Here is a 27,615-nt window from a genome sequence, read left to right on the forward strand (position 1 = left end):
TGGAAATAACTCACTAAACCATGAATGTATAAGCCTTTATTATTAAAAACCACTTCAACACTGACCAAAAAGAAAAATCTTTATATAATACATTTTTGGCCATTTTTTGAATTCTTGTGCGTTAGACAACGTGGCTTTAAGGCCAATCTTATCTCAAAGAGCAGGAAACGGTCTCTTCTCTTCCAAACACTGTCATTCGTTGCATTTAAATCCACTTAAATGTAAGTCATCTGGTCTCAATATGTTAATAAAGCTTATAAATAAAGCGAAAGCTCTTGCTCCATGCACATTGGCACCAAAATTAAAACACGAGGGTAGTACCGCAGTTTTTATTGGAAAACCAACTTCGTTTTTACTTAAATTGGAGTCCCTTTAAGTTGCTACTCAAACCTTTTGATTCGAGCATCATGTCTGAGTCAGGATTTGAAGCTGTAATTAAAGTCACGTGCTCATTTTGTTTCTGCCATGGATTAAACATTTCTTTTAGAAAACAACTATGGCAGAAACAAGGATCCATAGGTTTCAGGAAATGGCTGAGGAAGCTAAAGGTTGACCGTGTTGACGACGCGAACATTAAAGCTGACTCAATCTGCTGCTGACATTTTCAACCGAAAATAACTAATACGATAGAAAAGATGTAAAAATGGATTTTGTTGAACAGCATCTTATTAATCTGACAAAAACGTTTACAGAAAAAAAAAAGCAACTTTCAAATATGTACACGTTAGATGCACTGCATGTCAAACTGATGGTCAAAGGTTTATATCTGCCACACTTTTACAAATACACGTCTATCACACCGCCAGCGAATGCCGTTTAGATTTACATGCATTCTCTTCTAACAATGAGGTTGTGTGAAGCGGAATGAATGTTACTGAATCCAACGTCGCTGGAGCTCATCTCACAGCCATCTGCATCCAGCAAACCATCAATATTTGCAAATGCCTCTTATAATTCACACACGTGTAGTCCCATTTGCCATCTGGAAAAGAGAGAGAACGTGATTTTAAAGGTGATGATCTATAATGCTACTACAGCAGCAAAGAGTCTACCGATGCTTACCTTGAAAAAACAGCTAAAAAAAAAAAAAAGGGTGTAATTGTAATGCATTTGAACAATCACTAGAGGGCAGAATGAGTACTAAAAAAAAGTAAATGATTGTAAAGTGAAACTTTTCTTGACTACAGAAAACCCTGCTCAAGCCATAATGAGCTATTTTATAGCATTACTACATAGCATCCTTTATATTTTGATAACTTTCCAAATACAATACGCTCTTAATCAGTGACAAAGATTTGTAAAAGCCGATTTCTTCTAAATGTGATTCACCGACAAAGAGATAGGAACAACTCTTCTTAGTAAGTGACCCCTCCACCGGTCTGCACTGATTTTGGGAAAACATCCTTAGGATTCTGTGAAATGGATTTCGGCATGGCCAGGAAAACATCGATGATGATGTTTCGTAATCTTTTGCCTTGAATGGGTGGAGTGTGCTTGGCTGTTAAAAAAAAAAAAAAAGTCCTCAAAAATAATATAAACTACTTTGTTATTGTTATAATTATAGCTTCCCTATTCCCATAAAATGGTTATTAAAACATTGTGTCTATCATAACGCTTGCTGGCTAGTAAGTCCAGCTTTAAAATAGAAGGAAAGCAAGCTAGATCGGAGAACCTTTTTTATTTTTTATTTTTTTAAGAAGCCACTTACTGCTTTGTCTAATCGTACACTGGCCCAATATGCTTAAGAAAAAAATTGTAAAACAACAAAATATTTAAAATGAATGGAAATGGGTTTTAAATTTGTGGATGGCAGCTACACTCCACCTCCACTGTGCTTTCAGCTGATTTTAGTGTGTACCGCTCATGCAAAACGCTAGAAAAAGAGGCAGAGACCTTTCAAATTAGCTCGGTTTTTCATACTATACATGCAAACCGCCTCATTTTGATATTACCAATGGCTTTGGCTCAGAGTTAAAGGAATAGTTCTGTCAAAAATAATAATTATATCAAATTAAAATAAGCATGTACGAGTTTCTTTGTTCTGTCTTGGGTCACCATTGACTTCCACAGTTTTTTTTTTTTTTTTTTTCCTACTACGGAAGTCAAAGCTGAGCAAACTTTCTTCAAAATCTATTTGTGTTCAGCAGAACAAAGAAATTCGCACAGGTTTGGATCTACTCTAGGGCGAGTAAAATGTTCATTTTTGGGTGAACTATTCCTTTAAAATATGATCTTAAATCCTGACATTCAGCAAGCGAGTCAGAGAATGTTAATAACCAGGAATCGCGCAGCACGCAGAAAGAGCAGCTGTAACAGACTCCAGATGTGAGCGACGGAGGGCTCCCGGAGGTCACTGCCAGTGCAGCTGAAGTCTGGGCCTGACAGCGCTGGAATGGCCAGATTCATGCTGTGGTCTGACCATGCTAGCTCTACGCCGGGCTCCGTGACGGGGATTTGGGTTGAAGGAACCACTGGAGTGACAATGTAAATTCTTCAGAAGCCGCCGTCTGGCAAGCTGAGGGTTTTGAATATCCATCTTCGGGGAAAGTCTGACTATACTGAGCGTAAGAGGTCCAAGTCATTCGTTTGGAAGCGGAATAAAATGCTGAATGCTGTTTTTGTTTGCTTTAGGCTAGTACCTTCTGAGCATTTCATGAGAATGCCTCGTTTGTGCTTCAACATAATGAAATGCACATAATACCAGATACCGCCGAACCATCCCTGCTGGAAAATCCGGCTTAAGATGGTAGCGGGTTACTAGCCGCTAGTCGCAGTAGCTTAAAGTCAACATGAATTTGCCATTTGTAAGCCATTTCATTTCAATAATTAGCATACGAAACAAAAAGGGGAAATGGCTGGATTTTGAAATATCACTCTTACATAGCAAAATATTTTGTTTAAACTGTAATATTTTCTAAAAGGTTTTATTGGTTTGCCCAAGTTAACTACATTAACGTTGATATCTATCATTAATTAACACAGAATAATAAATGAACAAGACTTAAAGTCTTGTATAGTGCCCCAATTATGGATTTTTTTTTTTTTTTAAATGACCTTTCATGCAGTAAGTGAATGAAAACATCCTGCAAAGTTTTAAACCTGAAGGTGCACCGTGTGTAAAATGACTGTCTCTCAAAAGAATCAGCCGACTTAGAACCATCGAAACGGGTCGTTTTTAAAACCCCAAGACTTTTAAAAAGTCCCAAGCCGTTTCATGTTGACGTCAAAATTAAAACATTAGCATTTTACTCGCTCACTTGTTGATCTTTTTGCGCTTTTCTGATTAAAAAAGCCACTTGGTGCTACTTTTGTAGTGTTAAAATCTCACAAATGCTGCTTTAAAAGAATTGAAATCGACCAATCGCTTGGGAGTCGTGGCTAAAAATAAACTCATATTATAAAGAAATGGAAGTGTTTTTGACCTTGCATGCATGCCATCATAAAACCAAAATACGAATCTCTATGGCACTTTATTTTTTATCATACCGCAAAATATAAAGAAGAAAAATGCTATGGATTTTTATCCATAGGTCCGTTCTGTTATTTTGAAGAAACATTAAGACATGCACAAACAAATTGTTCACACCAAGATCTATAATTTAGGAGATAAGTTCAAATTTCATTTCCTGTTGACGAATGCAACATTATTATAGTGTTACCACTAAAACAGAACCTGAACGGCTTGTTGGGCTGTTGGTTTACACTCTCAGCCTAAGGAAGAGGGAAAAAGGAAGAGGAAGTGCAAGCATCTTGTTTTCTTTGGAACAGCAGCCATCGTCTTTCATTACCAATAAGACCAAGAACAAGTATTAAGATGCTAAATAAGGTTCATGTTGACTTTAGGTGGTCAAGATGGTTTTTGGAACAAGGTCGACCGGTTAATAACCAGCCTGGCTCAGCTAATAACTAGCTTGGAATCAATAATAAGTAGTTTGGCCTGACTAATAACGGACTTCTGTATTCCAAAAGCAGCTCCCATATTAAGATGGATTTTCCTGCAGGAATAGCTCATGTCTGAAGCTACCGCTAACGCTTATACGAGGAACGTCAGCAACCAACCTGTCACAGATAGTGAGATATCCATCACCTCAGGCCTGTCGAACTTTAGAAGAAGTTCTTGATGAGTGGAGTAACCAGTTTCACCCACAGCTTTACATGTCGGTCTGGCTGATTAAACGTGGAGTTTGACACTTGCGTTGAACTCTGGTATAACACCTCCTGTTCCTGGATAAGACCGAAAACAAGATTTCACTTAAACTTTCACTCAATCTTTTTTTTTTTAGGCCTCGCTATCTCAAGTGTTATGTCATCTCAGATCGTTTCTCGTAAAGATTGCTACAGAACTGATTTTGATTGCTCTTTCATCACTTTACAGGACTGCACAGATTACAGGTACCTCACATTTAACACACTATAAAAACTGATGACAATCACAATTAGACTTTACAGGAGCCTATGTTACCTGAAAAACTAGTGAAGATTACCATTTACGGCACATCCTTTATATGTAAGGCTGTTTGAGATAAGAACCATAAACTGACCCCCGTTGATTTATAGTATAAGAAAATGTAAGGAAGATCACATTATTTAAATCTGTTTTTCCTTTATCGTAACATTAAAGCCATAGTGTGCCCAAAAATCTCTGGTACACAAATAAGATATTTTTAATATCTTGTATGTATCATAGAGAGCAACGTAACTAGAAATGTAGTAAGGACAAAAAGTGTCACAGGTTTGGAATGAAATGAAGTTATTAATGACAGAATTTTCATTTTTGGGTGAACTCTCAAATATTTATAGAGAAGGGTGATAACATAAATAGGTGTACATTCATTTAAGATGAAAAAAAACCTGATGTGTTGAGCACAGCTGTGTTTCCTCTAAAATGAGTCATTTATATCATAGTTAATACTAACATATTAAAACACGTCACATAGATTGATGGGGTACTGTAAGAAACATTCATGCAGAGGAAGTCCAACCTGTTGCAGCTGCATCTGGAGTTCCTCATTCTCTGTTACTATGGCAATCTGAGCCTCCAGATCCCTGTGCACGGAGCGATAGCCGAAATTTGGGGAGCCAATGAGAGTGAGGCAGGGGTGGTCTTTTCCTCCCACGTAGTACCACAGACCTGTGAAGAGTGGAAAAATGTAATGGAATGTAACTTTCTAGTAATGATGATCAGTGCTTCATATTAATTGCTTATTGTTTATTATGACTCAACCTATTATAAAAATAATTAGTGCATTCACATTCAAACTAAGATGTGGTAGAGTTTCAAAAGCAGCTGATTCTATCAGTATCAGTTTCCTGTTCGCATAGGTTTGAAAGGTGTGTCTATGCAATAGAAAACATATTTCTTTTTCAGAGTCAACCGTGCATGACTATTCATTAGAGGAAAAAACAATAAAAACAAAGTGTCAGTCAAATCATGTACACAAACCAAACACATGTTCTATTATTAGGCAGCAGGAATTGCTTGCCACTTCAAACACTTGCCAAACAACCACCCAGGCCTGAGGTTGTGTTCTTGATGAAAGCTGAGTGTCAGGTAACAACTGACGGGAATACTCTAAAATTAATTACTGAGGACTTCCTTATGCACACAAATTCAAATGAGCCTTTATGCACGATTATAAATGTGTGTGTGCTTAATCAGATTAAATTGAACTTCAAAACAATAAGAAAACGAAATTTATGAACTGTTTTTTTCAGTCAGTGCACTTTGTAGACCGCTTTTGAATTTGCTACTTCAATAAATTTACACTTTTATTTAAAAAATTAATGCCTTGAATCGAATCGCATTTTTACAAAAAATAAAATAAAAATATGTACATATAAAAAGGTATTCTTTTCAACTTTCCATTAATCAAAAATAAAAATGTATCGTGGTTTAACAAAAAATATAAAGCGGAACCACTGCTTTCAACACTGATATCAAATCATTACTGTAGAAGGACCAATCTGGAGCAATGACTGCTGAAAATTCTAAAATGTATAAAAGCACACAATAGTTACTTTAAATCGCAACACATTTTCATAACATTTTTGTTTTTAAATTCAGTCAAATAAAAGCATAATGCTTGAGCATAAAAAACTTTTTCAACAGCGTTTTTTTTTTTTTTTTTTTTTTTTTTAAAGCAATCATTCCAAACTAGTTCGATTTGGAACAGACATTATTCTGCTTCCTGGCAACTGACATTTGTGCAACCAATTTTTTTGCCCCAATACTATCCTTACAATACTAAATTGGATATGTACTTAATTTACTTGAAAAATGTTACCCAACAAATGCGTTCATGTGCTTTTTCTTAACATATGAAGTTCCTAACAAAATAATAAACAATTACCAAAAAGTTCTTGGATCTGTAAACTTGAACATTCATCTCGACGGTTTTGGCATGTCACTCCGCTTGAAGTAAACAGCTTATTTGCTGCCAAATCTAAATGGCTGCCAATAGAAAAACACACTTCTCGGTGACAGAAAGGTGTAGTTACGGCATGACAAAGTCTTAATTGAGTCCACCTCACGGTCTCTCTCCTGAGGTGCCACGTGGGCCTCGTGTAGGTTGAAGGCCAGCATCAGAGCAGCAGCTAATGTTCATTGATTCTCTCTGTAGCTCAGCTGCGGGGACCTCTGCACCCTGTCTGTTCCCACTTCAGCTCCACTGTTTACAAGAAATGACGGCATGACAAAGCTTTATCTAATAAGCCAGACTTCTCAACAGGAGCCTGAAATTGAATTCCACCGACGCTGCTCAGGTTTGTAAAGCCTCTCTTTTTCTCCAGACCTCACTATTTTATTCTGTCCCTTCAGGTCAGGGGGCTTTTATTAAAGCGCGTGAGGACACTCAGTCGAAGCCGTATGAACAACCAAATGAAATTCATTATGAATTCATGCATTTTTAAAGCAAACTAAAAATCGCTCACAGTTACAAATACTGACAGCAGCTTGAGAAATAACACCGTGTCGATCGAGCGGCTTTCGGCTCGGCGGTGCATTTGATTTGTCTTAAATACCATACTGAAACAGTAAAGCTGAAATAGCTTAACATTTAACAACAGCCAGAAAACGTGGCCAAAGCATACCTCTGGTTTACAGGGAAAACATCACATGTGTCTGGCAGCCTCTGTGTCCTGAAGCTGTCCAGGAAGAGCTCTGAGGCTATTCAATCAGAGGTGCTGGGAAAACCGCTCTGCGCATTAAATTATGAGCTTTCCTGTTACACCCAATTTTTGGGAACTGGGCTGATCTACTTCAGTGCTTTAAAAAACAAACAAACACGTACCTTTAGCATGAAATGTCCAATCTGGGCGATGGTATTCATGCAAGTGGACACGACTCTGTTGACCCAGCTGACACACCTGAGACGAACACGATGAACAACAACACAAGAACAAACATTACAAGAATACATATATTCCGAGGTTATAAAACAGCAGAAATCAAACCATAATTCAACGCAATTGTAGATAATGGAGGTTTTTTAACTTGCATGCAGGTCAACCTGTTGTTTGACTTCCAAAACCAAAATATGTATAACCACTTTAATTTTATCATACCACAAGACAAGAAGTCTGTCATTTTTACCAATAACAGGGGCGGTTTAATTTGGCTATAGAACATTATGATGGACAGGTTGACATTAATTACTAACTAAAACACTGGTAAAATTCTGTATTTTCAAAAAAAACCCCAAGTTTTCATACCAGATGTCAAGAGTTGAAATCCCTCTATAAGTGCTTCTCTCTTAAGACATTTAAAAAGTGTTGAGATGTAAAGTGCCATTTGAAATGTTCTTCTAAAACGGGCATTCACATCAGACTCCTATATGTGGGTTCAGTAATTTTTAATTTTTCACTTTAATGGCAATAAATAGGTCATTTTCACTGGCATTAATGTGGAAAAAACATAAATATAGGAGCCTGAGAAAAATGCTAACTTTAGAAGAAATGTTTGCAATTAAGGCAGCTTCCAAAAATATTATAAGCCAAATATTGTAAATATCACAATATACTGCAATATTCTTAAATGAATAACATAAAATTAAATATTTGGCACAAAAGATTATTTTTTTACAAAAGAAAAAATATTGCCATGAGTACAAAAACAAATGTAAAATTGTAATGGATTTTTAAATATTTTTGGTTGTTATAAAATAGCCAATATACTATGTGCAACAGCAAGTTCAAAAATCAGTTGAATTATATGTTAAAGCAGCTATTTGTAATGATGCCTGGAAACTGTTAAAAACCTACAGTTACATAATGTCTATACTAGACGTGGGTGGCATGACTTGACAAAACTAAATTGCTCTTTTTATAAATAACACTGTCTACACTTAGGTGTTTATCTCTGTCAACGCAGGTATACACACACCATACTGCCCAGCCCTGTGCTAAACTGTAGAAAAGTGCACACCTTATTGTAGAACTGTCGGGCGAGGTGAACATAGGCTTCAGGAATTGCTCCTGCTACTCCTTTGGCTCCAAAAAAACCATTAACCTCTGGGGAGGCCATGAGGATACGGTAGTCTGCTGCTGCGCCCAGCACCAGCTGCATGTAGGTGCGCGTAAGGTTGAAGTAACCCGATGTCAGGTAGACGACCGAGTCTCCACCTGCCTCTGTGAGCAGCCGTTTGGTTACTTGTTCATCCAGATGAATGCCAAGTGGCTTCATTTGCACAAGTGGAAAGATCCAAGTGTCGTTTGCCACTGTTTCGTCCGAGTCTGGCACCTCCGAACTTTCTTCTTCCAGCATGCTCTGCCGGATACGGGCCGTGTTCACCACCTCCATAATACGTCTCTGTGCCGATTCAGAAAAGTCCGCTCTGTTACCTGTTAGACCACAAGACAGACCACATCTTGAAACACTTAAATATTGTGTTCTGAAAACTACTCGGCTGCCAAAAGTCAATCAGTATTTTTTTTTTGAAGATGCAGTGTGGAGATCAGTGAAAAATACAAAAAAAAGCATACAAATAGCATTAAAAGACAATTCTAACTGTACTTCTTTCACTAATGAAAAGTACAGATGAAAACATACTGCTAAAGTTATATTTAACACTTTAACTGACATTTGTGTACATATTTTAGATAGTCATTGGGATGGGTAAGATCTTTGTTTTTTATGCTCACCGTGGCTGCATTTATTTGATCAAAAATACAGTAAAACAGCAATATTGTGAAAAATGTGTATAAAAATAAAATTTCTATTTCTTTATTTTAGGATATAATTTAATGAAATTATGCCAATGCTGAATTATCAGCAGTCATTACTTCTGTCATAAGTAGCACAGGTATATTTTTATCAATAGCCAACAATACAATTGTATGAGTTAAAATTGTATTTTTTTTTTTTATGCCAAAAATCATTAAGGTTTAAGTAAAGATCATGTTTGATGTAAAACTTGTACAGTAAATATATCAAAACCTAATGTTTGATTAATAATATGCATTACTAAGAAATTATTTTTAACAATTATACTGGCAATTTCTCAATATTTTGATTTTTTTAATATAGTTGTATCTCAGCCAAATATTGTCCTGCTCTAACAAACCTAATGTAAAACTTATTTATTCAGCTGTCAGATTATGTATAAAATCGTAATTTCAAAAAATGTCTGGTTTATGTCTGCTTATGATTGGTTATGTGGTCCAGAGTCACAAATGTCTTTACCATCACTTGTGATTTTATGCATTCTTTCTGAATGGAAGAATTTATTTATTTTTTTATCCCAAACTTTGGAACAGTTTAAACTTTGGAATAGTTAAAAATACTAGCTTATCAACTATTGTAAAACCAATTACGCGTCTCCCATACTCTTTACATCAGAAAATTCTGCCTACGCAGAACATTCAAAATAAGTGACTTTAAAGGCATAGTTCACTCAAAAATGAACATTTTATTTACTCAACCTCATGTCATCCTAAACCTGTATGGGTTTCTTTCTTATGCCGGAAAAAAATATTTTGAAGAACGCTTAAATAACTTCCACGGTATTTCTTTCCCTACAATGGAAGTCAATGGGAACCAACAACAGTTTGGTTCTCCGAAATACCTTCTTTTGTGTTCAACGTGATGACAATTAAAATTTTTGGGTGAACTATTTCTTTAAGAGGTTCTATTTAAGTTGGCATAGCAGCATAACTTATGAGGTTTGGAAAAGTGCCTTGTGTCAATCAACTTAAAATACCTGATAGTAAAGAGAAGTACGATTCTAAGAAGCTGATCTAAACAGGTTGTTTACACTTATTTGAACAGGTATGCAAGCGAAACAACGCGCAATCCGTTCCCCTCCGATCCAATCCATTCAATCAGTTATTTGCTCATGCGAGATCCTGCAAATGCATGATCAAAACCTCAGAGACACGGGTCAATAACTGCTGACCGTCTGGAAAGGCGCTCTGTCAAACCCTGGCGCCTCTGCTAGACATAATGTGCCACGGTGAGTCATAGCAAGAGAGATAATCTGTAAATAATGAATTAGCTTCAGGGCAGAACACTGCATGTTGGTAATGTATGGCAAAAGCCTGCTGCTCCATGGTGTCTGAGCTTATTTGGTTAACACGGAAAATGTGCAGCAAGGGCCGCTCTGAAGATTCTGTTTGTTAAACGCAGAGAACAAGAAAAAGCGAAAGCCTCCGCAAATATGTGTGGACGGTGGAGAACAAATAAACGGCTCTTTGAAGCAGGACACAGGGGCTTTCCCCACAGACGCAAAGCCAGCCACCCCAAGCCTCCAGGCCTCAGAGGTCCAAACACATCCAGTTAACAGGGCCACGAAGTTCAGCGGCTCTTACCGACAGACTGTGGGATTCAATTACTGAGATACAGGGGCAGGACCGACCTGCCGACTCAGCGGATAAGCTTCTCAATGGACCAGCGCTCTAGTAACTCTTACTGGAAGATGAGGCTTTTTCTTTGAACATACATTCGCCGACGTGCTGCATAAACAAATGTCACCCTGACTGCTTTTCAGTCTGATATTGTCCTCCTTTTACCGTCATACATCACTATTCTCGCTGTTGGCTATCAGTCCATCGTTTCCCGTTGACCTCATTGTCTTGACAGACTGTATCGAGGTCCAAATAGCTCCTTCCCGAACCTATCATCCTCCTGCATCTCTCCTTTCCTACCCTCCCAGCACAGATCACTTACCACCAGCAAGGTGACATCATTGCACTATTTCTGGGATCTGTGACAAACTATGGCCCCGCTCCACCACGATTATGTCATCGAACGGCGCTGGGTTACGGATATGGAGCGAAGCTGAATGAGCATAATCACTCATTCACTGGTTTTGCGCTCCTCGCTGAGCCTGGGGACCGTAAGACACACCGAGTCATGGCTGAAGCTCAGCATCACAGAGACCTGAGGCTAGCAAGCAGGCTCTGAGCTTCCTGTTACTCAACGTGTTACCACAATGCTGGTGTTACAAGGAAATGAGTGACTTACCATCACTACCTCTGATTCATGTACGTCAAAGTGGGTGGAAACCGCATGTGTCAGTCATTTCTCTTATCAGGAATACTTTCATGCCAAAAATTGCTGATGATGTTGTCACTTGCACTTAGACAGTCTAGCTGCACCTAAACAAGGATGCTCCTAAATAAATAATAGATATTCATTCCACACGGTCCATTTTAACCAACCAACATGACGGAGCAACACTGAGCTGCCTTGCACGATTACATTGAGCTGATTTTATTTTCAGCACACGCATATGCAAACAAGCAACATTCTTAAGAAAATTAGACAGGCAAGAAACTGAATATTATCCTATGAATCATGAACTACCAAAACTATTGTCTTCAGTTAGCATGGCCATGGCATTCAATTTGAAAAACCTCTTTAAAATTCATTTATTTATTATGATTTCCTTTTATTTCCTTTGGTTAACAGGGTCAGGGCCATTTTTGCATTTAACATGCTTTTTTAATAAATATCGAATATTTGTAATAAATATAGAGTAAAGATTTGCTCAAAAATGTATCTCTTAAAAAATGTTACACACACACACACACACACACACACACACACACACACACACACACACACACAAACAAACGAACACATACAGAAACTTTGTAGCATAGCAAATTAGGTTCTTGAAGTGTAGTGGTGAAACAATGCTATAAGGTTTCACTAAAGTAGGCCAGATTATTTTAGTTAGCTGCATCCTCCGCAATCTATCACTCACAATCAGCCTCCAAGCTAGAGAAGTTGCGGTTAGCATTTTGTAAATGTATTTGGGCTTTTACCTCACATAATGTGGTTACTAACTTGAGTAATTCCTCATTTCAGAAGCTTTAGAAAGCAATATGCAAATGAACGCTGTAAGGAATTCTCATTAAATTCCCCTCCCATTGTCTTATGACACATGGCATTTTACATTTAAGGAAGTGGCATCTGTCTCAACAGATCCCTGCCTTAAAACTCACTGACCTTTGTAGGGATGCACCATTCCCTCCATCATGTGCACACTGTTGTCAGGCTGCAGCTGCAGCGAAACGTCGCCCACGGCTCCCACGAGTTCAGCAAAGAAATCAGCCACCTCTCCGCAGTCCTCCAGAAGTACATAACGATCCTGACGATTGGTGAAGTAGGAGTCGCTCAGATTGGCCCTGCATGAGACATCATATCACACTCAAGAGTGGGCAAACAAATATTCACCTCCTCCAACGAGGCGGTTTGCAGGAGCTCCATATGGTCTAAAAACAAACCTAGAACAACGAAGAGTAATAGCTATGGGAATATTTTGTATGAGAGAATTGACGGTAACATATTTTTTCGAACACGTGTCGTATCCGTGACGTATGCATGCTTACACACCCACTAATGATGAGACTGTTGTCAAAAAGGTACGCCTTGATGTGCTGCACACCGATGGTTTCATTGAAGCGTTCGGGAACCAGCAGACGCAGCAGCCCCCGCAGGTCAGGTGTGTGGTACAGTGACACTCTCATCTGCTCGGGAAAACGCTGGAGCAGTGGCAGTAACATTGTGCGGGAATTGTGCTTACCTTTAGATTCAAAAACAAATACGGAAATGAGAAGCAATAAGTCAGTGATTCAATTCACTAAACTAAGCGTTAAAGGGGAATTCACGTTAAAAGCTGGTGTGCTGTCATGACAAAGGCTTATAGCACCCAAGAATATAGCATAATGTATTATATTTAGTGCTGTCAAAAGATTAATCACATTCAAAATAAAAGTTTTCATGTTTACATGATATGTGTGTGTATATATATATATATATATATATATATATATATATATATATATATATATATATGTGTGTGTGTGTGTGTGTGTGTGTGTGTGTGTGTCATTATGTAAGCAAAACCTTTTATTTTGAATGTGATTACTCTTTTGACAGCACTAATTGTAATATTATATTTAGTGCTGTCAAACGACAGTAAATCCATCCAAACTAAAAGTTTTTGTTTATGTATGTGCTGTGTTTATTTATTACTCACACACACACACACACACACACATACATATATATATATATATATATATATATATATATATATATATATATATATATATATATACACACATATATACACATATATATATACACATATATATACATATATATATATATATATATATATATATATATATATATACACACATATATACATACACACATATACATATATATATATATATATACAAAGAAAGCATTTCAGAAAAAATATGTTTATATAATAAAATATTTTCAAAATATACACTGTTTATACACAAAATAAATATACACAGTACGCATACATATATTATGGATGCGATTAATCGCTTGACAGCCCTAATGATATAATATGATATATGATATTATGTTCTGTATTTACTTATACTATAAAGATGTGAAACAAATTTCCCTTTGGGAACAAATACAAGTAAAAATTTGTTCACTAGCAAGAAGCAATTATTGCAAGCTACAGTTTAGTAGCAAAGACAAATATTCCTTTTCACCTTTTTAAAGGAAATTTATTCTATTGATCAGTAAGGATACTTTAAAATTATTACAAGTGATGGTAAAGACATTTATAATATTACAAATGATAATGACGCATTATTTTTTAACTTTCTTTTAATCAAAGAAGCCCAACTGTTTTCAACATTGTCAAAATGTTTCCTGAGCAGACACATTAGGAATGGAATACTGCTAACTAACCAAACATTGACCCCGTGGTACACTCATATTAGTAGGCATCACATCACTGCTCATTTGCATAGAAGATGATATTGTGTGCATTGCTGACGGTTACAGTAGTTCACGCTAGAAGTCGCCAACACAAACCCATCTCTCTCTGAATGCCTTCTCATAATCTTCTCATAATGAGAGTCATTTTCAGGAGATCAAAGAGAACCTGAACCACTAAAATGAAGCTCTATGCTGCAATATGATGCTTCAGTTACCATGAAATATTAGATTATGAATTCTTACAACATCATTGGATAAGTTGTATTGCACACTGAAAGCAGTCAATGGAATGACTAACAGTTCCTGTGAAGTAGTTTGCGAGGTAAAAGAAATGGGGAAAAAGCAGGGAGGAGGTCTGAACTCCAACCTACAATTACTAAAACTGTAAATCCTCCAAAATTACACCCATGCAGTTGCACATGTTAGTCAGAGTTCGCAAGGGGAAACGAACACTGGCAGGGGATTTCCTGCAGGCATTATTTCCTTCTGATGGTTTCATAGGAAAGTGATCAAAAAGATCGAGATCGCTAAGAATGTGCAAAATGCAGTTCAAAAGGAAGTAAAGAATAATAGAGAGGGAGGTTTAAGAATATGTGATAAAGCGAGGCCTTACACAGCACACGTTCTAATCTGGATCAAAATCTGATCTGATTGTGCACATTGTCATTTAATTAATGAAATCAGATCCACGTGTTCGGTGTTTTCAATATCTGATACATACAGTAAGGGTTATTTTATACAAACATGCAAATAATGTGCCTGAACTTGCCCACTTTCATGGAATTCTTTTCAATGTGACCAATAAATGAATGAATTAGTGAAAACCACTTATTGTGATTTAGACTGGATTAGATTAAAGTCTTACCTCTCGAGCCTCTGGTATAATCCAGCAGAAATGACACCTTGAGATCAGCTGCATGATCTTCCTGTGAGCGCTCTAATGCTTCTTCCATGCAATCCACCTTCATAAGAGATTAAAAAGTCAGTGAATACTACGGTTACCCGAGTCTCCACACTATTTTTTTTAATTTTGATTTTATTTCTACTGCAGGAATCTTATGGCTTGTCTGGCTGGTTTTGCATGTTGATTTGAACAAGGAAACGCACTTTAGTGTACACTCAAATGGTGATTAAAGCAACACCGCCAGATTAAATTCTGTTAGTTAAATTAAATTCAGATGAGGTGATTTTAAAGAATATGCTTGCAGACCTGTCATGAGCTACTGTACTGTAGAAGATGAGATATGCTGTACTTCCTCGTGTAAAATTCTTAATCGGGCCATAGCTAACTGCACAAAAACAGCCTTTTCCTTCTTGAGCTATGCTGTATTTACTGGTCAGTGACAGTAAACATGTGCAGACAGGTTACATACGAGGTCTTGCTCTAGTGGTCCTGTGCCCAGATACAGTGATGCCATTACCACACGACTCCTGGCTGTCTTGATGCGAGCCTTGGCAAACAGAAAGAACAACAAACTGAATGATAAACACAGGGTGCAGCTTTTTTACAAGCTATATTATGACAAAACAAACCGATAAGAAAGTGATTCAAGACAATAAACTATTATCTGCATAAACACAGCTAGACAATCTGAAAATTTTAAATCGTGTTTATGGCAAGATCAATATCAGTTTAAATAAAAAGAAAAGAAAAACATTTGCAAATAAGCCTATGTTTTACAATATTACAATTAAACCCATTAAATATTTAGCTAAAGAAATGTTTAATGTGAAAAATCATAAAACTAATAAACAACAGATACATTTTTATCTTTAGAATGGACATTTGGCACAGATCCACCTTATTAAACAAAACATCATCTTCTCGTAAGTATTACCCAACGTAATATATTTTTACAATGCACATTATTAACATGCCCATAAATAGAAAGGCACCAGTTGGAGTGAGATAATATCTGTTGGTAATAAGATATCAGAGATTTCATTTTTATTACCTTATAGTCATATTTACTGGCAATTCAGTTCTCTGAAGGTGCAATTACTTCTATCTACCAGTAAGTTACCCAGTAAAAGCATGCACGTGCACACACACACACACACACACACACACACACACACACACACACACACACCTTCATAGCCTGATAAAACTCATCAGGTGAGTGAAGGATGCGTATACGGCCCCCAGGGACCCTAAAAGCAGGTACATGATCAGCCATCCAGTGGAAGCGAGAGTGGAGACCCTCAACACCAGTGAAGCCTGGAGGTCTGGAGGAGGCCAGGGGGGCTGAGTCCGCCTCTGCCAAGAGAGGGGCCAAGAGCAGCACAGCGGACCTACAGGATAACAGGAAGTAGAAGAGAATTAATGGGCGGAGAAAACCTTTAATCAGAATCCAAGACTGGCAAACCTCTTCCACTGTACACAATGCACTGTAGTGTTTCCGTTTACTGTATTATTAAATATTGCAAAATCTGCTGGCTGAAGAGTGATACTTAACTGATGCCTGTTTTTTGCTTCTTGTTGGTTCGCAAACAACATAACAAAATAAACATAATATATACACTACTGCCAAAAGGTTTGGGTCGTTTCGATTTTTTTATGCCTTTCTTGTGCAAGGTTACATTTATTGGAACAAAAATAAAGTAGAAGCAGTAATATTGGGAAATAGTATTACAATTTAAAATGACTTTTCTACTTAAAGCATTTTTTTATAGCAATTTATTCATGCATTGGCAAAACTGATTTTTCAGCAATCATTAGTCAACTCTGATCAGATGTCATTCTAGTATTTTGATTTGGCATTGAAGAAATCTTTCTTGCTATTAAAAATGTAAGATTTAAATAATGCAAGCTTTTCTTTATTTTTAGATAAGTAGAATGCACAGAAGAACGGCACTGTATTTAAAATAGGCAGGGTTTTTTTGCAATAATTGCAATAATTTTTACTGTCACTTTGATGAATGCAAGTATAACTTCTAAATCTTAGTGAACTGATTAGACTGCGATAAATAAATAAGTACATTTGATATTTGATTCTGGGTGGGAACATGATTTATTAACTTTTTTTCCTCAAAACTTGATGTCCAACTACTCAGAACAAGCCCCAAGTCCAGCTCCAAATGCAACAGCGTTCAGAAGACAAAGGCAGTAATACGGTCTGTATGACACAGCATGAAGTCTCAAACTGCAACCCTTCACTCAGATCTACTGCCAAACACCAAGGTCACGGCGAGTTCTCTACAACCCAGACAGTGCTTTTCTTCAGAGAACCCAGAGTCTCACCGCACACTACAGTAGATCTCACATAACTCCTGAGAAAACAAAATGAAAAGAGGCGCCTCTGAGAGCGCCATGACCCTGAGGAGACGGAGCATAAAACAATGCGAAGGTCAGTTGTGGGTGAGTTTACGATCTATACAAACTATCTATCGGTGTCTCTTACGTGTATCAACAAAACCCATGTTTCAAAGCCTTTTTTTAGATGTCACAACCGGCCAAAAAAAAGTATAATGAAGAAAATTTAAGTAAAGGCCTCCACTTATATCAGGCTGAAAACAGATTTGATTAAAGCCACCTTTTCGGAAGAATGCAAGCAGTGAATAGCTGCTTTGTAAACCAGCGCTTTAAAGTATTCTTGAATGAACCTCTTTCTTTGCAATGCACATCAGATACCGGCAGTTTACAAAGAACATCTGATCAACCAAAAGTTAACTTGAGCCACATTTTCTGTAAGAAAAAACGCAAGCATTTGGTGGTTAACATGAAGAAATGTCCAAGAATTTATTGACCAGCTGAGCTGTCAGATCATACAGGCCTGAATCAGATAGCATTCTTTTAATAAAAGCAGGTGCTGAGAAACTATATCCGATCCGAGTTATTTCGTTGATCTACTATCCAGATAACTAGTGTGCAGTTTAACAGCTCAACAAAAGGCCAGATAACCCCAAAATGAAGGTTATTTCAATACCAATATAATATTTAAATCACCCTTAAACCCGCAGGACTTAGATTTCCCTGTGGAACACAAATGAATACGCTAAGAAGTCACCATTTACTTTCAAAACACATTTTGTGTTTAACATGTTATGATGTATACTGGAAATAAGCCAATGAACATTAGAAAATCAAAAGCAGCAACCATAGTTATTGGTCTAATGTTAAAGGTTCATATTACTAAGCTCACTTTGACAATTCTAACACTACAAATGAATTTAAGATCTCTCCTTTACACAATCACAAGCTAACATTAGCCAAACACGCTAGATCCTCATATTGAGCGAGTTCTACAGACTGTCTTTAAGTACTGCAAACGACCGATATCAGTTTACCCTCTCCTCCGTTCATGTGTCCTGAAAAAGCGATCTGTTATCCTCGCAAAAACCCAGGAAAAAGCAGGAGTATATCCAGAGAACACAAGTCTTTTCCATGTCATGGGCGCCGCCATGTTTTCACTGCATTTTGAACGTCAAAACTTTATCTAAACGCGTTTACTAGCGCAAACAAATTGTCTGGGGGCCTGCAGCGTTCACAAGGCATAATTGTGCGTTTGCTCGTCTCTTATCCTTCTATACGTTTTTATATACAAATGCCACATTGCCTTTATAAATTATAAATTATATATATATATATATATATATATATATATATATATATATATATATATATATATATATATATATATATATATATATATAATTAAATAATGCGCAATATATTAAATTCCCTTTAGAATGCACTCTAATAGTTGCACCCATTTGAAATCATAATGCATTAATCTATTTAATAATACCGAAATAAATAATAAACATTTATAGTTATATGCTAAATATATTTTAATTGTATGTACTCTGCACAATGACCGTGTGAATGTAATGTCACGTTTTACATCATTAAACGATTTATATGCAATAAACTCCACTCCATGCATAAAAGCTGCTGGTCGGTGAATTTATAATTCAAGAATATCCTAATTATTAGTGGTCTTTTGGTGGTCTACTGCTGTTATCCTATAGATGGCGTATGGAACAAATCCAACCAGTAACCCAGCCAGGGTTACTTAGAGTCGAGTCAGCCTCTAAACTATACTATCCTATCCTATACTATACTTATACGTAGTAATGTGTCGCGTAAGTTTAGCGTATAGACTGGCATTCTATTTCGATTAGCCTTGTGTAACACAAGTCCCAATCATATGACATTCGTTTCATTTTATTCTTGGCAAAACGTTCCATCACGCATCTGACCGTAAACGACACTATAATACGGGACTCTGCAAAACCAATAAATGAACAGATAGACCAAGAAAAGAGAATAATATGCAACATGTGTGTGTGGTCAGATATCATCAGTCATAACACACCGACCGCATTTATATCCGCAAGGGCAATGCAACGTTTCACCTTGTGTGAACAGGGAAGGGAGGGGGGAGAAATCCCGTCAAAAAGGGTCACGCTGATTATTTATTGGCAATCCGCCACGTGCGTGTGTGTGAGTGTGTGTGGTTGCTTTACTGGAACACAAGGGGTGGAGCCTTTAGAAATATCAGTCGGTACTTCAACTCGATGGCACGAACCTCCACTACCTCTGATAGACTTTCACACAGCTGATCTCTGATCAACTGTTAAAAAACTGACATGAAACCGATCTTTATCCTTTTGAAAGAAGGTCTATTTTGCATAAGCGCTCACATGGAAATCACAAAAGGAGCTATGTTTTGAGAAAACTCCCCAAGATTGAGTCGGATAACGCTTTGAAGGTAAAACGACGTCTTGCGCTTTCTCCGGAGTTCTTAATAATCTATTAGAAATGTATGCATGTGCTATGAAATAGGACTGTTATGCATGCCTCGGTGTGTGCCGTGCTACATGGTGTCCACGTCTAGTTAAATAAACTGTTGTTGAGCTTAGCCTTGCATTCTATTTCGAATTCTTTTGCGTTCTATTGTAATGGGAGCTAACGCATAGCTTCATAATTTGCTGTAGTTATCCAAAAATACGAGCGAGTTCGGATTAAACGACCTCAGTGTAACCCGAATAAATCGGTGAATTTCTATTCCAGTTAGGATAAGAGAGTGAAAGGGTATTTACAGTGTAATACGAGACAGAGACCGTGTGTCATGAATGAGAAATTGGGTTATTCACAACGAACTGGAGGACCTCATTCATAACCTGTTTTCTAATAGCCCAAGAGAGCGATCGAAGTCAATATCGGGTTTACACGGGCGAGCTTGGACTAAAAATAAAGCTTCGATTAGCAACTAGTTAATTCATCCACTGCAAGCGGTTTTAACATTTGCCTTCCAAAATGATCTTGTATCTGTCTTCATTATACAAGTAGCCTACCCATTTTTCATCTAATAGTGTTAATTGTTAAAAGTGATAATCGTTTTTGGATTACATGCTTAACTAGTATGATTAGTATTAGAATAACTAGAATATGGGACAGTACTAGTAGATACTAGTAGGACGTTTATATTTAAATCACAGACTCAGAATTATAGAATGCACAAACTTGAAGTATCTGTTACTGTAGTATTGGGATAGTAACTAGTTGCATTAGTATTAGTTAAAATGCAACAACATGCCAAGCAATTGATCTGAACTGCAGATTCCCTTGTAAATATATATATAGTTGACCAGTAACAATAGTACTAGTAAAAGTGGAAAAGGTACCATCAGCAGTGGCATAAACCAGATGTGTTGGGATAGTGACTAGTAGACAAAAGTAAGATGTAATGATGGAATATATATTAGTCACTATTAATAAGCATCTAAGTGTTTAGTTTATGCATTAAAGAACAATGACTAGACAATACTAGTCACTACTACTGAATAGCTTGAAAAATAAGTAAAACACACTAATTAAAGAAGTAAAAGTTAGTTTAATGGAGTGATTACATGATTAAAATGTTTCTATGGAGAAGGAGGGTTGGGCTTATGATAAGGAACACATGTGGGAAACAACCAATCCAGTTATTAGAACTATGAATGGCCCTAATAAAAGTGATGTCATAGCAGATGTACGTCTGCTGGCACTGGCTTCTGTTGCTCTCACTGTTTGGTCGATGCTGACATTTTCCATTTGGCTTTTCCTTCAGCTGCCTTCCATACCCACCGAGACGTCATTTCTTCTGGATGTGGAAGAGGAGCCAGAGCTCTGGGCGTTGTGTTGGTGCTCTCCGGTGCATGAGCACCCTGGTTGGGACGGCCCTTCGGCCCTGGACCCCGAGCACCAGTGGTTGCCGGGCGGTACAGGGGGCGGGCAGAGAGCCATGGTAACGCACAGTAGGTTTGACAGCGCCATGAGCAGCAGCCCCTTTGAAGGCGGCGTGTGCCTGCCCCCCCACCGGTACAAGACCTTCAGTTCTCGGGCGCAGTATCAAATGGTGATTGCGGCTGTGCGCAAACTGCAAGAGAGCGGCTTCTACTGGAGCACCGTGAGCGGGAAAGAAGCCAGCGCGCTGCTGAGTGCCGAACCCCCGGGCACCTTCCTGGTGCGCGACAGCTCAGACCACCACCACTTCTTCACGCTCAGCGTCAAAACGAGCACGGGCACCAAAAATCTGCGCATCCAGTGCGACTCCGTCTCCTTCTTCCTGCAGACCGACCCTCGCAGCGAGCAGGCCGTGCCGCGCTTCGATTGCGTCCTCAAACTTATCCATCATTACATGCCGTCAGCTGGGACGGGGACCTCGTCGAAGGTCCCGGCCGTCGGAGAAAGTGGAAGCGCGGCCGACGGAAGCGCCTACTACATTTACTCTGGTGGCGAGAAGATCCCTTTGGAGCTACTGCATCCGCTGGCATCTAGCATGTCCAGTCTGCAGCACCTATGTCGAAAGACTTTAAACGGTCATATAGACGTGTCCACCAAACGGGACCAGCTGCCTCATTCACTCCAAGAGTTCCTCCAGGAGTACGATGCTCCTATCTAGCTATTCTTGATGGGTTTCGGATGGGAAGAGAAGAATGAGACGTGCGAGTGGAGCTTATCGCTCCCGTCCTCTGTGTCTGTTAGTATTGCGGGCCAGCTGTGCCTTCGACCTCTGGATTGTGAACTTTTGACGGACAGCACGAGATGCACGTTCTCCCACTCGAGTGGATCTGGCATCTCGGCAGCTGTCGACGCGAACGGACTTCCGCGTTCCCGCGGCCAGTCGGACTGCTGAAGAAAAAACGCGAGCGATGGTTGATCAGTACAGGAGTTAAGTGTGCTGCTATGGCTGTGGTCCAGGCCTTCATCATCGATCAGGAGACGCTCTCTCATGTCTGTTTTCTGCAGCTCGACAATTTTTTTGACTTTCTCCTGGAAGGAAGGAGCGAAAGCTGGGTGTTTCGCGATGACGTACACATTTCCACTGCTTCTTGCCAAGTGTAATTGCCTCATAAGTGGGCGTGGGGGCGCAAACGGGGTGGCTACTTACCGCTCACGACCAACACTGTCTGCTATGGTGACCGTGTGCGGGGTCAAGAAAAAGGACTAGAACGAACGTATCGACCGGACAAGAGGCCTGCCCTCCCTTAGCCCTCTCTGGAGAAGACGGCCCCTCAGTGGACTGTTGTTACTTTATTTGTGACAGGAGCCAAAGCAAACAGTAGTTTCATTTGTGCTAGGAAAAGGCAGGCTGAACATTGATATGAGCATATATATGAATTGTCATTCATATACTGTGACGCAAATACAAGCACAGTATGAAAAATCTTTAGTATCTGATTTACTGTGGTGTTGGACATGAAGGACCGTGCTTCTCCGGTCACAAGGAGAAGCATTCGTACTTTGTGTGCTTCGAAATCCTCATTCAATATAACAACGACACAGTGTTTGTTTCACTAGCAGGACACGACGTCTGCTATTCACTGAATGTATTATGAGTCTATGGAAGGGCTTATGGTTCCACTTGTAGATTGTTTTTCTTTTTTTTTCTTTTTTGTTCATATTTTGTCAAATCAAGGTGTTTACATGTGTGGCCACCAACAGGACAGCATGTTTTTTACTCTGTCTTTTATAAAGATGTCTCATCTTAAGGTCTGGTCTAATGACCGCAGTGCAAGCTTGAAGATCAGAAAACAAAGGCATTAACATAGAAAATGCGGCAAGAAACTTTGCACATATTTATATTTATAAGATATTTCCATAATTTATATTAAAGAGCACTATTTTTACAAAATGGACCCAGCCATGTGCCTCGCATTCTTTTGTGTATAAAGCATTTGGTATTCTCTCTGGCCTCAGACTGCATGTCATTTCAATATGCGTGATTTTTTTTAATGTGGCATTCGCTGCAGACAACATTCTCCTTCAGCCATACACACAAACAGATGAAGAAACCACAACTGCTCTTGTTTTCAGAAAAACCGTCCGAGGCTTACCTTGAGGTGTGTGTACAGGATGTCACTCTGTGCTTTCTCTTTTGATCAAAGTTAAAATCGGCCTCTTTTTCTTTTTAATAGTCTATATGGATTAATCCTGGTTATTCATCATTGGAAAAATCAGGGACTAAAATGGATACAACACAGCTTTTTAACTCTCATATATATATATATATATATATATATATATATATATATATATTTTTTTTAATCTAGTTTTTTTTTAGTCTTTTTAATTAGTATTGCAACTCTATTTAAGGTTACAATTATTTTGCAGATTGTGCATTTCTTGTTTGCCTCAGCTTATTTAATTGATTAGCCACTCTCTTAATTAATTTTCTCTCTATTTAACTAAGGGCTTTTATCAGATCTTCGTCCTCATATTAGAGGGTAATTAACACGTAGTATAAGTTGTAACTCACAAACCATTAAATGCCTAAGTGGAGAAAAAATCAATAGGCCTTGATAAACTTCCTGAGCGAACCCAATAGAGCTAGACACGATAAGATTTCTGACTTACGATGCATACTTTTAATCATAGAAGTACAAAAGCGCTTGTGCAGTTTAAAGATAACCTAGTTTTTATATGACATGGTTTTTTGTTTTTTTGTTTTAAACAAAAGTGGTGCTGATGTGAAAAGGTGTGGTTATATCAGTGAACTACTATGTCATTTTTTGATGAACTATTATAATAAAAGCTAATTAAGCTATAAAATAAATCCACACTGTCTATACTAGTATTAAAGCAGATCCTGTTAAGTTTTCATTGATCAGCATCTTTGGCTTCCTTAATTTTAGATTTGCATAGTTACGCATGAAAATTCAAATGGAGCATCATTTCCTAGCAGAATGAAAAATAAATGCATATTTATATCCGCATTTAGATTACTTATTAAAGCAAATACAAAAAAAAAAGACATTATTCATTCTCAAGTTGTTCCAAAACCTGTGACTTTCTTTTGCAGAACACAAAAGATACAGTCAGTGGCATCCAAACGTTTGTGAATGTAATAGTAATCTATGGACCAAAAAAGCATTTTAAAAATGTATTATGTGAAAAATGTCACACAGGTTTGGAACAACATCAGTAAACGATAGAGAATTTGAGTGTACTATGTATTACTATGCATAAACACTACCCTTCCTATCAGTTTCCTAATGATATATGCGCCTGTTTGTTTATACAAGTTCCTGCTTCGGCATTATGGGTAAATTCCACTCACATTCATACCAGACAGCCAAGCATAAGCAATAATGTATGTGTTTTTGCAGAAGGGCCAGAGAAAGGTATACCCCAGAGAGACTCGCTCCACAGGCTGTTTAGATTCCGAGAAATATGTTAATATTTATAATACATGTACATACATGCATGAGGAACCTCTGAACAGTCTCTCCTCACAGCTCCACTCCGAGTGGTATCTCCCGCTATGTTCTTTTTACGGTCGGCATTTGGGAAGTCTCCGCCTTTTCTTCACACTCGTTCGGGCCTTCCTCCTTCTTTTCCTCCCTCCCTCGTGTTTTCAAAACAAAGCAGCAGTCAGTGAGCCCATGCCCCATTTGGTAAAAGCCAACGCCCGTGAAAAACACAAAGCCCCCGGGTTCGCAAAGTTCCTGACCACCCTCTTCCCAAAACAAGCGTTTTGAATATTTTTATGCGCATTAAGCGTTTAACACGCACGGCCTCAGCGAATACGTGGACGCGTCTGCACGTAAGAAACAGTTGCAGCGTGTCTCTACAGGATGTTTACGTTTTACTCCTGTCACAACCGGCTTCATTTGAGGTTTTACAGTAAATCACCTCCGTAATCTTTTATCTGATTTGTTTACTGTAACCCTGGGGAAGCAATACTGCGCTGAGCCGCCTGCCGTGTGTCTAGATATGCTTATATTTCGACTTCCCTGAATTTTGCAAACTTACGGTAAGCCCGGCTATGTTGATACTCCTGTTAAGGACGCTGATGACTGCGATTAATGTATAAGTTATGAGCCGCCCAGCGAACCAGGCAACGCGGACATAATATGCGTGTGTTTGTGTGTGCGTCTGACTGAATGACTGAAAGTAATGGGACTCCGGAGGGGTTGTGTGTGCTGGGAAACAGTCCAGTCCTCTCGTGTGTCAGTCCCATATTGTGGTTGACTTAACAGGAAAGGAATGTGAGGCCATTTTTTATACATCCTGGCCCGCTGCAGGGGCCCAGGGAAGACTCTGCAAATGTGTCCGCGCGTTCATAGGCCTATGTGAGTGTGAGGGTGTTGTGAAACGCACTTCGGCACAGCATCTTTGCGAAGTCTGTAATCAAGTCCGCGTATAATCACGCAGAATGAATGCATAATGTTAACAGCATGTCACTGAAATTGTCCTATTGAAAGCAAAATGGCTAGCTAACACGCTCTGGCTGTCATCAAAACACTGCTGCTGGTAATAGCAGCTTTTCTAAAAGCAAGGAAGTTGGATCTTTTTTCTTGATATGTTGCTTGGTTTTACTCTTTTCATTAGTGCACACGTGCAGTGTCAGGTTTTAGCGCTTGCATATTTAGGCCTGGATCCATAATAATTGTACATTGCATTTAGTATTATATTCTTAATAAAGCCTATGCCTTGTTAAAAGCAAAAGTTCTGTTTACAGATTAGTATATCAAGCCAGTGACTAAATGGTGTTATTTATGCAAAAAACACCTTTTCTGTATTATTTATAGAGAGAAAGCAATGAAATTATTCTTTTTATATTTGCTGGAGCAGTCAATTCAAGATCAGTGCAAGTCTATTAGTGATTTGATTTCTGTATTTTCCACAAAACTCCGGGTTAGGGTGACTGTACATCCACTTTTCCCAGTTGTGTCCTGTCTGGGATTTCTAAATTTGTCTAAAACGTCTGGATATTGGCTATTTTTTCATATTGGCATTATTTCTAGTTATGATGCATCCTAGACAAAAACACCCCAAACTTCAATGCAAGTCTATGTGATGAAAAACAAAAACTGGAAAAACTGCACACTCATATTAAATACACTTTCAGAGACCATTATTGTAGATTGTATGTGATTTCTCAGGTGAATTCATGGTAATTGAAATGTCAAGTGTGTCATTTCCGTGCCACTAGAATCAGTGGAATGCAATATTTCTGAGTGGCCTGAATTATCCAGATATACAAAAAATATATTCACTCTCCCAGTCTGCTTGTTAAGTCTAATGCCATAACTCACCCTTTTGGAGTCCAAGCACTTTATTACATCCCAAAAGTACAAAAAAACAACATCATATGTCCCTAATGTACAGTAATATATCAAAAAAATCATCTCCATACCAAAATCTAATTTGTCCAGACAGTGATTGAACTTTTAAGAATCATTAAAACAATGTTGTCTGCCATGACCCTGCAGACTGTAGTGTGCACAGTGAGCTTTTAAAAGCTTAGCTTAAAGGTGTGCTATAAAAAAATAGTGCCCATAAACGACTACCAAGATTTTTCTCTTGAAATGGAGTGAAGCTGGAGGCTAGGAGTAGCTGGAGGAGTTGGAAACAGTACAAGATGTCACTGCCTGTTTGTATTTATTACAATTATTAATATTATTTTATATTATTATAAAAACTTTTATATTGTTTTTATTTATTTAAAATTATATATTACATATATCCTATATTTATAGTATAAATTTTGTAGTATATATTTTAGTATTATAGTACAAGTCATCCATAAAAATTATCACCAGCTTTTAAAATATATTTATTATATATTAGTTCTGTCAAACAATCAATCTCAATTATTCGCATTCCAAAATAACAGTTTTTGTTTACGTAATATATGTGTGTCACACATATGTGTATACACACACAAACAGCATATATTTAGAACATTTTTCTTAAATATATACATATATGTGTGAGTATTTATTCATAATACACAATAAATATATCAACTAAACAAACACAAACATATATTATGTAAACATAAACTTTTATTCGATTCAATTTATTGTGATTAATCATTTGACAAAAAGAAAAGAAAAAAACAAAAAATATATAGAAATACAATTAATTGCAATTACATCACATCCAAAATAAATGTTTTTGT

At 37.8% G+C, this 27,615-nt stretch overlaps 2 protein-coding genes across 2 annotated transcripts; one reads left to right on the plus strand and one right to left on the minus strand.

Annotated features, from left to right (window-relative positions):
* Positions 1–21: 21 nt before the first annotated feature.
* On the minus strand, positions 22–18,656 carry LOC122355486 (CDP-diacylglycerol--glycerol-3-phosphate 3-phosphatidyltransferase, mitochondrial). Its single transcript, XM_043253888.1, has 11 exons — positions 18,506–18,656; positions 16,309–16,510; positions 15,589–15,666; positions 15,081–15,177; positions 12,836–13,025; positions 12,449–12,627; positions 8,423–8,838; positions 7,290–7,365; positions 4,983–5,131; positions 4,060–4,224; positions 22–982 (listed from the first exon to the last, which is right to left on the minus strand). The coding sequence occupies exons 1-10, from the start codon at positions 18,619–18,621 to the stop codon at positions 4,105–4,107; spliced, it is 1,623 nt and encodes a 540-aa protein (XP_043109823.1). The 5' UTR covers positions 18,622–18,656; the 3' UTR covers positions 22–982; positions 4,060–4,104.
* Positions 18,657–19,723: 1,067 nt separating this feature from the next.
* Positions 19,724–23,344, plus strand: socs3b (suppressor of cytokine signaling 3b). The gene is made up of 2 exons (XM_043254102.1): positions 19,724–19,932; positions 21,274–23,344. The coding sequence occupies exon 2, from the start codon at positions 21,448–21,450 to the stop codon at positions 22,105–22,107; it is 660 nt and encodes a 219-aa protein (XP_043110037.1). The 5' UTR covers positions 19,724–19,932; positions 21,274–21,447; the 3' UTR covers positions 22,108–23,344.
* Positions 23,345–27,615: the final 4,271 nt, after the last annotated feature.

This window comes from Puntigrus tetrazona, chromosome 12, assembly GCF_018831695.1.
Source record: "Puntigrus tetrazona isolate hp1 chromosome 12, ASM1883169v1, whole genome shotgun sequence".
Lineage (NCBI taxonomy): Eukaryota > Metazoa > Chordata > Actinopteri > Cypriniformes > Cyprinidae > Puntigrus > Puntigrus tetrazona.